We start from the raw sequence: 13,599 nt of genomic DNA, 5'->3' as shown, positions 1-13,599 counted from the left end.
TTGAATGGAAAAGAGGATGATTTTTGAGTATTAATTGAAGACCAGCATTGCATACAACCAAGTTTTACAAATTAAATACAGAAAATTTTGCACTAATTAATCATTCCTCCCCTCTCATCCCATCTTTCGTCCTCCACCATATCAAGCATTTTCTATTTTCCATTCCATCTCTCTGCATGCCCAAAATCAAAATATGATCAGATTTAAATCAATATAAAAGCATATAACAAATGTGAAATTTCGTTTCCCTCATTAATTTGGCTTAATTATATTAATAGATCTCATGAGAGGTATATGAAACAAATCCGATGTATTTTTCGTTTAATTTTTCAAATAAAGTAAAAATTCTCTGGGTCTTTCATGATTAATATATAATATTTTAAAAAAAAAAAATTTACATGGGGTGATGATTTTATTTATTATTCTCTTTTTCCTTCTGCTATTAATCTGCCCCTCATTTTTTGAGTGACTTCACAAACACCCCCAACAGTTCGGAAACTATCACTCGCATCCCTGTTACTAAAAAAGCTGAATGAATGACGATGACAAACCTGATGAGGCGATTAGATTACACATCCTTGACAACAAGATCACCATTAACAAACTCTCTGTAAGCAGCAACCGGCCAACTGAAACCTCTGAACAGCAGCCGTGAAGCCAACGGTACATCAATAATAATCTCCTTCATCGCTGGCTTCTTTTCGTCGCTAATGGCGATCAAGTAGCTCCTTCCAACCCACCCAATCCACCCGGCAATGTACAAGAACAAAATCCCCGGCGTAATGAACTCTCCCCAGTGCCTCTGATCGCCGCTCACGATCAAATGGGGCAACCCATCCGACCCGCAAAGCAACCCCTGTTTCCCGTAGTTATCGAATCTACGTTTCGTTTTCTCCACCGTCGCTTTAATGGCCAGAGCCGGCGCGCTGTCTGGCGCGTAGAGTTTCAACGAAGATTCGAGCTTCTTTATCTGTTGCTTCTCTCGTTTCGCGAACTGTTTCGACTCCTTGCACGGGGTTAGCCCGGAGATGTCAGCTGCGGCCGGGAGCGGGGCGGAGAGGAGGATAGAGGAGAGCGCCAACGCTGCGGAGAAGGCCTGCAGCGGCGGAGGAGAAGGTTTCTGATCTGGGGTTGGAGCGGCGGAGCATGTGATCATGGGTCTTGAACATTTTTGAGAATTTAGCTTCGGTTTCAAGAGGGGTTTGGAGAGATTGGTGGGTATGGTGAGAGACATTTTCTAAGGTTTTTTTCAGGGTTTTTTTTCTTATAAATTTTTGGGTTATTTTAAAGGGAGAATTTTGAAGAGGAAGAAGAAGAAAGGGTTTGATGAGATTGAGATTGAGAGGAGAGTGTGGAGGAAAGGTTTTTAGATTCTGAGAAAGGGAGATTAGTGGTGGGAGGATGGATAAGGTGAGAAGGAGGGAAGATGATGAGGTGGCAGGAGGTGATTGGGTAGAGGAGTGTTTGGTTGTGGGTTAGAGATTTTCTGTCTATCTTTTCTAGGGAAAGTTTGGATAAGAGGTATTACTTGGGCCAATGTGGTCGTGTGCTTTACATGTTCTAGTTTTCTGATATCTCGTTTGGTGTGTTAGAGAGCTACATGTATCAAATAATATCAATACGAGGGGGCGTTTGATTCGCGGTAATGTCAGGGTATTGGAATAATGTTATTTTATATTATTTAATTATCAAATTTAGTTATCAAGCAGTATAAGATTTTAGTAATCTTTAAATATCAATAGTAGTTACTATTGGTAATATTTAAGGTAATCTAATTACCTCTATTTTCTTAGGTATTCTGAGATTACCATGGTTATATTTTTTTGTTACAATTTTATCCCTTATTAATGAAAATTTTGGACAATAATGCTCTCATTTAAAATAAATTTATATTAATATCCTATTTCAATTTTACCCTTATTTAACTACAATTTTGGACAATAATGTCCTTATATTTAAAACAATTTACATACCACCACTGTCACTCAGCCACCACCATCACTACTACCCAGACACCACCACCGACAGCGGCCAACCACTATGGACCGTTGCCGAAAACTCACCGGAGTCCCTAAAAAAGAAAGAGTTTCGGTGGGAGGCTTCGGGAGGCTTTGATATGGCCGTTTTCGGCCATATTGATGACCGAAAACGGCCATATCAGGCCAGATCCCTAGCCATTATCGGCCAGATCTGGGCGAGATCTGCTAGAAATAGATCTGGCCGTTAACGGCCAGGTCTGTGGCCATTAACGGCCAGGTCTGTGGCCATTAACGGCCAAATCTCACCGTTTTCGGCCATCAATATGGCCGAAGATTGATGGCCGAAAATGGCCATATCGAAGCCTCTTGGTCACGGTGAGTTGTTGATGGGGACTTTCAGAGACTTCCGGTGGTGGTCTGCGGTGGTGGCAGGAGGTGGGGGTGATTTCGTAATAAATTAAAGTTTTAAATAAGCAGGGGTGTTTTAACTAAATCTGAAATATTGGGGGTTAAAAGAAATTATTCAAAAATTAATAATAAAAATAATATTATATTAATATTTGTAAAGGGGACAATTTAGTAATTTAAATAATATACCCACCAATTTATTCCCCATAACCAACTATATTAATATAACATATCCACCAACTAACCAAACATATTTTCTTAAATATTCCCAGTAATCTTCCAAGGTTATCTATCTTTCTAGTAATTCAACATTCCTAGTAATCTAACATTCTTGAACCAAACGCCCNAGATTTTCTGTCTATCTTTTCTAGGGAAAGTTTGGATAAGAGGTATTACTTGGGCCAATGTGGTCGTGTGCTTTACATGTTCTAGTTTTCTGATATCTTGTTTGGTGTGTTGGAGAGTTACATGTATCAAATAATATCAATATAAGGGGGCATTTGATTGACGGTAATTTCATATTATTAAGGTAATGTTATCTTATATTACTTAATTATTATGTTTGATTGTCAAGTAATATAAGATTCTGGTAATCTTTAAATATCAATAGTAATTACTATTGGTAATATTTGAGATAATCTGATTACCTCCATTCTCTTAGGTATTTTGAGATTATCAGAGTTATATTTTTTTGTTACAATTTTATCCCTTATTAATAAAAATTTTGGACAATAATGCCTTCATTTTAAAATAAATTTACATTAATATCCTATTTCAATTTTACCCTTGTTTAACTAAAATTTTGGACAATAATATCTTTATATTTAAAACAATTTACAGACCACTACTACCACTCAGCCACCAGCACCACTACCACCCAGCCACCACCGTCGACAGCGGCCAACCACTATGGACCGCTGCCGAAAACTCGTCGGAGTCCCTAAAAAAGAACGAGTTTCAGTGGGAGGCTTCGATATGGCTGTTTCCGGCCATATTGATGATCGAAAACGGCTATATCAGGCCAGATCTAGCCATTTTCAGCCAGATCCCTAGCCATTTCTGACCAGATCTGGGCGAGATCTGGCCGAAATAGATATGGCCGTTAACGGCCAGGTCAAATCTTGCCCAGATCTAGCCGATAATGGCCAGGGATCTGGCCATTAACGGCCATATCGAAGCTTCTTGGTCACGGTGAGCTGCTGATGGGGACTTTCGAAGACTTTCGGCGGTGGTCTGCAGTGGCGGTAGGAGGTAGGGGTGATTTCGTAATAAATTAAAGTTTTAAATAAGCAGGGGTATTTTATCTAAATCTGAAATATTGGGGGTTAAAAAAAATTATTCAAAAATTAATAATAAAAATAATATTATATTAATATTTGTAAAGGGGACAATTTAGTAATTTAAATAACATACCCACCAATTTATTCCTCATAACCAACCAAATTAATATAACATACCCACCAACTAACCAAACATATTTTCTTAAAGATTCTCAATAATCTTCAAAGGTTATCTATCTTTCCAGTAATCCAACATTCCCAGTAATCTAACATTCCTGAACCAAACACCCCCCTAAGTATTTCTTACCATAAGCCGTGATGAAAAATTTTAAGACAACTTTTTAGACTTATAAGATTATGAAAATGTGATATTTATATTAGAGTTAAATTAATTCTCAAGTTTCATTAAATGACAAAAATATTGCTCAAGTTTCTAAAATAACGAATATTCTTTTATGGTACGTTTGATTCAAATAATGTTATATTAAAGAGAAGATATATTACTTTAAAAACTACTGAGAATGTTATATTAAATATATTTTATTAGATTAAAGTAAAGTAGTAGATATGTTATATTAATATATTTGATTTGGATGAATAAACTGGTGGGTATGTTATATAGATTACTAATTTGCCCTTCTTTTTTAATGTTATTGTTATATTATTATTATTTAGACTATTTTAACCCCATGTATTTGGGAATTTAACTAAAACACCCTTATAATACAAGTTAAAAAATTAACAAAAATAATCAAGCCATTGAATGGCACACGGTCGACTAGACCGACCGATTGTGCATCATTCTAACACCTGCTATGGTGGCCAGATTTGGCCACCCGTCTTGGGTAATTATTTTCAAGTTCAAGGGTATTTATGTCCTAAAAATTTTGTATATAAGGATAAAATAGTTCATGAATATTTTTGTAAACTGTTTTCAAAATAAAGGTATCATTGTCCAAAAATTTTAATAATTAAAGGTAAAATTGTAACTAAATTAAGATTAATAAATAATTTTAAAATACCAAAGAAAATGGTCGTATTTAGATTACCACCTCTATAACCAATAGTAATTACAATTAATTTTGAAAGATTACCGGAATGTTATATTACTTGATAACCAAATATAATAAAAATAAATAATATAAGATGATATTACCCCAATAATCTCGTATACACTCCAACTAAACGCCCCCTAGTATTATGTTTTAGGTATTAAAAAAATACGGCAAAGATATAACTAAGTAAAATATGAGCCTGTTTGATTTGTGATTCAAAAATAATTTTCATAAACTAAAATACAATTCAAATTTTTTAGTTGTATTTTAATATTTTTAATATTTGATATAAAATTTAAATACTATTTTTTGATTAAAAGTTGTAGAAAATTGTGAAAAAAATGTTTAGTTGTATTCTAGTTTTACATTAGTTTTTAATATTGTATTCAAAAATTGCTCTTGAAAACAATTCTACTATTTTTACGAAACACATTTTTCATAAGATTTAAAAATATATATATTTAAATTCTATATCAAACAGCCTTATTAACTCATAATAACAGGAAAAACAAAATTCACGTAAATTTTTTGTAATTATGTCAAACCTCAGGGTTGATGTCTTCTTAACTCATATTATATTATTATCATAACATTTTTTTTTTTTTTTGTAATATTACATCTAAAAACCACCCATTATTTAGTGATCTTGTAATAGTTTTATAAAATTGAGCTGTAGATGTAAGTGATACTTGATTTAAAAAAATATTAAGGATGAAATACGGAGATTAGTATTATAACTTACCATAATTATAATAAGATAAGGAGGTACTACATTATGGGATTATTTACCACATTAATTGGATAAAAAGGGTATTTCATCAAATGAATTGCTCAGAAATAGACTTGCAATTTTGCCTATGTTAGAACCCAGACTGAACCGATCGGTCAGACCGATCCGACTGAGACCCAATAGTCTTTCTGGTCCAGTTCAGGTTCTAGTGGAGTTTTGCTATATTTCAAATTTATAAGAACTAATTTGTGATTTTAAGGGGTGTTTTAAAATATTTCAAAACATTAGGGATTAATTTAATTTTTTTGGGCATTTTTAAAATAAATTAAAATTTCAGGGAATAACTTGATATTTATTAGGGTACTTTTTAATATACTAAAATTTAAAAGATTAACTTACAACTTTTTTAAAAATACTTTTGTTACCGATGTCACCAACTGGGAATTGTACCAATCGACTCAGGACACCACCAAGTGGAAATTGTACCAATCGACTCATGACACGATCACTTTGCCGGATCTCACAATAGATCGGGTTTTAAAACATTGAATTCCGCCACTAAGAAGGCAAGTTACTTCACAGAAAATTTAAAATTTTTATTCCCCCCCGAAATATTACATTTGAATAAAGATATTACAAATAATTCGACACACTCAAGTACAAAAATACATCAACAAGCTGATTATGAGCCTATCCAGGAGCTTCCATAAGCTCTCAACACATTCTATAGAACATGATACTTACAAAACTTCATACATTTTCTTTCTATATATAATCCAAATTTGCCCGTACTTGCTTCACAAGCCAAGTTTGAAGCTAGAGCCCCCACCAATAGGGGTGGAAAAAACTGGTTAACCGAACTGGTTAACCCGTATCTTGAACTAAACCGATTTTCGGCTTCAAGAAAAAATTGATCCAAAATCGGTTCGGTTTTGGTTATAAACCGGTTTAAAACCGAACCGAAAATTAAGTTCTGGTAACCGGTTAATTATAATGGACTGCATTTGCTTGGCCCAATTCGGTCAAACCCTCCACTTTGGCCCAATTTTTTTTTTTTCTAGGTTTTTTTTTTTTAACTTGAATTAAAGTTATATTTATTGTAATTGAATAATTTAAATTCATATAATTTTAATGTACATCAAGTATTAATAATTTAAAATTACATTAATAAAGACTTCGGGATAAATTTTTTAAAAATGCGCAAAATATAAAATTATTTTTTTTTAAATTGAATTTTGGACAATGCGCATTAGTGAAGACCTAGGGATAAATTTTTTAAAAATTAAAAAATATAAAATTATTTTTTTATTCATTAAACCGGTTTACCCTTTTTAATATTTCAAAAAACCAAAACCAAACTGAATATTCAGTTTACAAAATGCGGCAAACCAAAACAGAACCGAAACCGAAAAAAAAAACCGAATTTTCGGACTAGTTTCGGTCCGGTTTTTCGGATCAATCCAGTTTTCAGTTTTTTTTTTTTCCACCCCTACCCACCAGACCCTATAATCTTCGGAAACGGGATCCAGGTACCCATGAGTGGGCTCAAACCTCAAACCTTATGTGAGCAGATCTCATGGTCATAAGACTTTCATACTATTTCCATATAACTAATACATATAACCCAAAGGACCCTCTATCCAGTCGACATGAAATTTTCTCACTTTACGTTTTTATTTCAAAAATATATCTACTAGTAATAAAAAATAATAATATACTATATGAATAAAATAAAATGCGGATCTGCACTATGAGTTTCTTCTTCATGTCTCACTGAATAGGAAACAAAAAAAAAAAAAAAAAAACCTCTTACTTTCTCAGGGCTCTTTCATTATAAGAGAGATTGAAGCATCCTCATTTCTCAACATGTTTTACAATAAAACTATGAGCCATTACAGGCAACCCCAAAATCAAACTAATTGTAATACAATCAGCAAAAGTTTCAGTGTCCAAAGATCAGACTGACCGTTTAATTCATCGGGTGTTCAAAGATATAGATCATAGTAATGGTCAGCCATCATTGACAAAAGAATATAAGACCATGTAAAGCCAATTCCAGATATCGTTTTTTACCTCACAAATGATTCTCTTGTGGATGCCTTCTGTATTCTCTATCTGCATAATTAGAGCGATTCATCTTGTGTCCATCTTCTACGTTGTCGTGGTTGTAACTTGACATGTACTCATGTCGCTTCTTTCCTTCCAATGACCTATCCACTGGGCTCCCGGCTTTTCTCTTTCGACCGTTCACCATGGGGGAAGCATCATCAACCATTTCCCCTTCTTCAGCATTCTCAGTTTCAGATCCCCTTGATGACTGTCCTTTGGTGCCAAAATTGTTGTCATCTCCAGTTTCCACAGGTTCCTTTCCATGATCTGAATTCTCATGTGATTTTGACCAGCTTTGCCTATGCTCCCGCTTGATTTTCTCATCCTCAACTGCCAATTCAACACCATCTTCAAGCTCCCTCTCGATAAGATCATCCTCATCCATATAATCCTTTTTCCTTGTTTCACCACGAGACTTTCTTCTTTTCTCTAGAGCTGCCTTAACCTTATCTTTGTCAATCATCTTAATAGCTTCTTTGGGCGACTGGCTCACAGGACCTTCCCGAATATCTACATTTCGACCAACAACGCTGCTAGATTTGCGTGATGCACCATCATCTCTCCATTCTCCTGCATCTGCAGCATCATTCCTTCCACCAGCCCTTCCTTGGTCTTCAGCGATTCGCTCAATCCCAGATTTAGATTTGTTTTGAACTTCTCTTGAATTATCCTTGTGAGACAATTCCTCAGGATGCTGATTATCTTTAGTTTCAGCATCCACCTTATGGTCAGTAATAACACTACCCATCTCTCCACTTCCGTCATCGTTATTTTGGTTACTTTGAGATGTTCTTGGTGCTGCTCCATGGTTTTCTAGATGCAAGTGTTCACTAGCTGGACGGGATGAAAGTTGCTTTGAAGCCTGTTCTTCACTTAGTGCTGGAGTTTTTGGGGCCCGATGAGTTGATGCCGGACCAGCACTTCCTTCCACTTCACTACCCTGAGATTGGGGCACTCTGTTTTGCTCGTACAATTCCAGCATTTGATTGCTAACCTCTGCAAATTGTGATCATTCAAAACATTATCCAAACTGGTATGAAGTTAAGGACACAAAAGGACAGCCCAGACATAACAGTCAGCCTCCATGGCACACCATTTGGCATATAAAACTGTGACCGCTAAATTTTTGACGAAGTAGACAACTGTATTATATACATTATCAAAGTCTATTTCACAGACCAACATAATCTCATTCCCTAGGTTTTGACAAGTTATGGATAAAGAAGGATAGCTACGAACATATGACTGGGATAAACTTTTAACAAAATCTCATGGGTCAAATGCTCAAAGTGAACAACCATAAGCAGCATTAGTGCCATGGAGTTGTTTGAAGTCTGGCCCATGGAGTCCATTAATATTTACTAAAAAAAATAGGGGAGGAAACCAACCCTCCAATTGGCGTGGGGTGACATCAAATTCTTGCCACCAGACCTTCTCCCCATCAGATGGAAGCTTCACTTTGAGGAACTTGGCAGCAAGGAAAATGGCACCTGCCGCAATGTGATGAGGCTTAAATTGCAGGCAGAGCGAGGTCCTCAGCCTGCAAGCCGCTTTCCAGTGTGTGACGAAGAGAAATAGAAGGAAGATAAATATTAAAAACTAGAGAAAACAGCTTTTTAAGCATACCCATCATTTACAAAGTTCCACGCAACTTGAGCAAGAGCATTTTGAGCGACCTTGAATTTCTTTATTGCTTCAACGAGGGGTTTATAAGGATGATGAACATTGAGGTCGAAACCCAGAGTGGCAAGTACAACTCTCTCACCAAGTAAAATAAGCTCTTTTTGTTGCTCATATACCTCCTGCAAGTTAAAGGTGAATAAATGAATATGCTACAAGATTATAATTACACATTAAACTAACAGCAAATGAAACAAATAAACCAAACTAAATAAATGAACGAAGGTAACAGGGAGAGGATTTACCAATGATACAGCTGTTGGTGATAAAAAAGGTGGATTCTCAGCAAGAATAAGGAATCATGGGGAAGGTGAAAAAAGACTGATAAAATGAGACTAAAAGAAAACACTTTCCATAACTCAACAGAGTATAGTTTCTGCTAAGTTCTAAAGACCCTCCAGAGCACACTCATAGGTTTAAGAATTTTTTTAATAAAAAGGAAAAGAAACAATAACAAAGAAAAATCATTGTACATGTGGACCGCTACTAAGGGCTACAGACCTAATGGTGACTATATATCAAAGCCGTGATTGAAAAGGAAAGATTTGCAGAGTCAAAAGATTTATATTCCGTTGGAAAAAGAGGAGAAGCCGAAGGGAGTTTGTTGTACAGGAGAGAGAGGACAATGAGGCAAATGACAGCAAATACTCAAATCAGTTTTAAAATTTGCTGTAGATGTAAGTGATACTTGATTTAAAAAAATATTAAGGATGAAATACGGAGATTAGTATTATAACTTACCATAATTATAATAAGATAAGGAGGTACTACATTTGGGATTATTTACCACATTAATTGGATAAAAAGGGTATTTCATCAAATGAATTGTTAGAAATAGACTTGTAATTTTGCCTGTTAGAACCTATCTGAACCGATCGGTCAGACCGATCCGACTGAGACCCAATAGTTTTTCTGGTCCAGTTCAGTTCTGTGAGTTTTGCTATATTTCAAATTTATAAGAACTAATTTGTAATTTTAAGGGGTGTTTTAAAATATTTCAAAACTTAGGGATTATTTATTTTTTGGGCATTTTTAAATAAATTAAAATTTTGGGAATAACTTTATTTATTAGGTACTTTTAATATACTAAATTTAAAAGATTTAACTTACAACTTTTTAAAAATACTTTTGTTTGCCGATGTCCACCAGTGGGATGTACCAATCGCTCATGACACCACCACTGGAAATTGTACCAATGGACTCATGACACATCACTTTGTCGGATCTCACAACGATTGGGTTTTAAAACATTGAATTCTGCCACTAAGAAGGCAAGTTACTTCACAAAAAATTTAAAATTTTTATTCCCCCCGAAATATTACGTTTGAATAAAGTATTACAAATAATTCGACACACTCAAGTACAAAATACTCAACAAACTGATTAGAGCCATCCAGGAGCTTCCATAACCTCTCAACACATTCTATAGAACATGATACTTACAAAACTTCATACATTTTCTTTCTATATTAATCCAAATTTACCTATACTTGCTCACAAGCCAAGTTTGAAGCTAGAGCCCCACCAATAGGGGTGGAAAACTGGTTAACCGAACTGGTTAACTCTTGAACTAAACCGATTTCGGCTTCAGAAAAAATTGATCCAAAATCGGTTCGGTTTTGGTTAAACCGGTTTAAAACCGACCAAAATTAAGTTCTGGTAACCGTTAATTATAATGGACTGCATTTGCTTGGCCCAATTCGGTCAAACCCTCCACTTTGGCCCAATTTTTTTTTTCTAGGTTTTTTTTTTTTAACTTGAATTAAAGTTATATTATTGTAATTGAATAATTTAAATTCATATAATTTAATGTACATCAAGTATTAATAATTTAAAATTACATTAATAAGACTTCGGGTAAATTTTTAAAATGCGCAAAATATAAAATTATTTTTTTTTAAATTGAATTTTGACAATGCGCATTAGTGAAGACCTAGGGATAAATTTTTTAAAATTAAAAATATAAAATTATTTTTTTTTCATTAAACCGGTTTACCCTTTTTAATATTTCAAAAAACCAAAAACAAACTGAATATTCAGTTTACAAAATGCGCAAACCAAAACAGAACCGAAACCGAAAAAAAAAACCGAATTTTCGGACTAGTTTCGGTCCGGTTTTTTCGGATCAATCCATTTTTCAGTTTTTTTTTTTCCACCCCTACCCACCAGACCCTATAACTTCGGAAACGGGATCCAGGTACCCATATGGGCTCAACCTCAAACCTTATTTGAGCAGATCTCATGGTCAAAGACTTTCATACTATTTCCATATAACTAATACATATAACCCAAGGACCCTCTATCCAGTCGACATGAAATTTTCTCACTTTACGTTTTTATTTCAAAATATATCTACTAGTAATAAAAAATAATAATATACTTATGAATAAAATAAAATGCGGATCTGCACTATGAGTTTCTTCTTCATGTCTCACTGAATAGGAAACAAAAAAAAAAAAACCTCTTACTTTCTCAGGGCTCTTTCATTATAGAGAGATTGAAGCATCCTCATTTCTCAACATGTTTACAATAAAACTGAGCCATTACAGGCAACCCCAAAATCAAACTAATTGTAATACAATCAGCAAAAGTTTCAGTGTCCAAAGATCGACTATATTATTAAGGTAATGTTATCTTATATTACTTAATTATTATGTTTGATTGTCAAGTAATATAAGATTCTGGTAATCTTTAAATATCAATAGTAATTACTATTGGTAATATTTGAGATAATCTGATTACCTCCATTCTCTTAGGTATTTTGAGATTATCAGAGTTATATTTTTTTGTTACAATTTTATCCCTTATTAATAAAAATTTTGGACAATAATGCCTTCATTTTAAAATAAATTTACATTAATATCCTATTTCAATTTTACCCTTGTTTAACTAAAATTTTGGACAATAATATCTTTATATTTAAAACAATTTACAGACCACTACTACCACTCAGCCACCAGCACCACTACCACCCAGCCACCACCGTCGACAGCGGCCAACCACTATGGACCGCTGCCGAAAACTCGTCGGAGTCCCTAAAAAAGAACGAGTTTCAGTGGGAGGCTTCGATATGGCTGTTTCCGGCCATATTGATGATCGAAAACGGCTATATCAGGCCAGATCTAGCCATTTTCAGCCAGATCCCTAGCCATTTCTGACCAGATCTGGGCGAGATCTGGCCGAAATAGATATGGCCGTTAACGGCCAGGTCAAATCTTGCCCAGATCTAGCCGATAATGGCCAGGGATCTGGCCATTAACGGCCATATCGAAGCTTCTTGGTCACGGTGAGCTGCTGATGGGGACTTTCGAAGACTTTCGGCGGTGGTCTGCAGTGGCGGTAGGAGGTAGGGGTGATTTCGTAATAAATTAAAGTTTTAAATAAGCAGGGGTATTTTATCTAAATCTGAAATATTGGGGGTTAAAAAAAATTATTCAAAAATTAATAATAAAAATAATATTATATTAATATTTGTAAAGGGGACAATTTAGTAATTTAAATAACATACCCACCAATTTATTCCTCATAACCAACCAAATTAATATAACATACCCACCAACTAACCAAACATATTTTCTTAAAGATTCTCAATAATCTTCAAAGGTTATCTATCTTTCCAGTAATCCAACATTCCCAGTAATCTAACATTCCTGAACCAAACACCCCCCTAAGTATTTCTTACCATAAGCCGTGATGAAAAATTTTAAGACAACTTTTTAGACTTATAAGATTATGAAAATGTGATATTTATATTAGAGTTAAATTAATTCTCAAGTTCCATTAAATGACAAAAATATTGCTCAAGTTTCTAAAATAACGAATATTCTTTTAGGATACGTTTGATTCAAATAATGTTATATTAAAGAGAAGATAGATTACCTTAAAAACTACTGAGAATGTTATATTAAATATATTTTATTAGATTAAAGTAAAGTAGTAGATATATTATATTAATATATTTGATTTGGATGAATAAATTGATGGGTATGTTATATAGATTACTAATATGCCCTTATTTTTTAATGTTATTGTTATATTATTATTATTTAAACTATTTGAACCCTCTATATTTGAGAATTTAGCTAAAACACCCTTATAATACAAGTTAAAAAATTAACAAAAATACTCAAGCCATTGTTGGCCACCACCGCTGGCGATGGTGGCCAGAATGGCACACGGCCGACTAGATCGACCGATTGTGCATCATTCTAACGCCTACTATGGTGGCCAGATTTGGCCACCCGTCTTGGGTAATTATTTTCAAGTTCAAAGGTATTTATGTCCTAAAAATTTTGTATATAAAGATAAAATAGTTCATGAATATTTTTGTAAACTGTTTTCAAAACAAAGGTACTATT

The 13,599-nt window shown here is 34.3% G+C and overlaps 2 protein-coding genes across 2 annotated transcripts; both read right to left on the bottom strand.

The window, feature by feature from the left end:
- LOC116125764 (photosystem I reaction center subunit III, chloroplastic) lies at positions 1-1,386 on the bottom strand. The gene is made up of 2 exons (XM_031411477.1): positions 552-1,386; positions 1-172 (listed from the first exon to the last, which is right to left on the bottom strand). The coding sequence occupies exon 1, from the start codon at positions 1,232-1,234 to the stop codon at positions 569-571; it is 666 nt and encodes a 221-aa protein (XP_031267337.1). The 5' UTR covers positions 1,235-1,386; the 3' UTR covers positions 1-172; positions 552-568.
- Positions 1,387-7,247: 5,861 nt separating this feature from the next.
- On the bottom strand, positions 7,248-11,989 carry LOC116125786 (cyclin-T1-5-like). The gene is made up of 4 exons (XM_031411502.1): positions 11,984-11,989; positions 9,188-9,363; positions 8,950-9,101; positions 7,248-8,557 (listed from the first exon to the last, which is right to left on the bottom strand). Exons 1-4 carry the CDS (start codon positions 11,987-11,989, stop codon positions 7,527-7,529), a joined length of 1,365 nt encoding a protein of 454 aa, XP_031267362.1. The 3' UTR covers positions 7,248-7,526.
- Between the last annotated feature and the right edge of the window lie 1,610 nt (positions 11,990-13,599).

Source organism: Pistacia vera, unplaced genomic scaffold (genome assembly GCF_008641045.1).
Source record: "Pistacia vera cultivar Batoury unplaced genomic scaffold, PisVer_v2 Contig171, whole genome shotgun sequence".
NCBI lineage: Eukaryota > Viridiplantae > Streptophyta > Magnoliopsida > Sapindales > Anacardiaceae > Pistacia > Pistacia vera.
The sequence above is the reverse complement of the archived record's forward strand: the minus strand, read 5'-3'. Positions and strand labels throughout refer to the sequence as shown.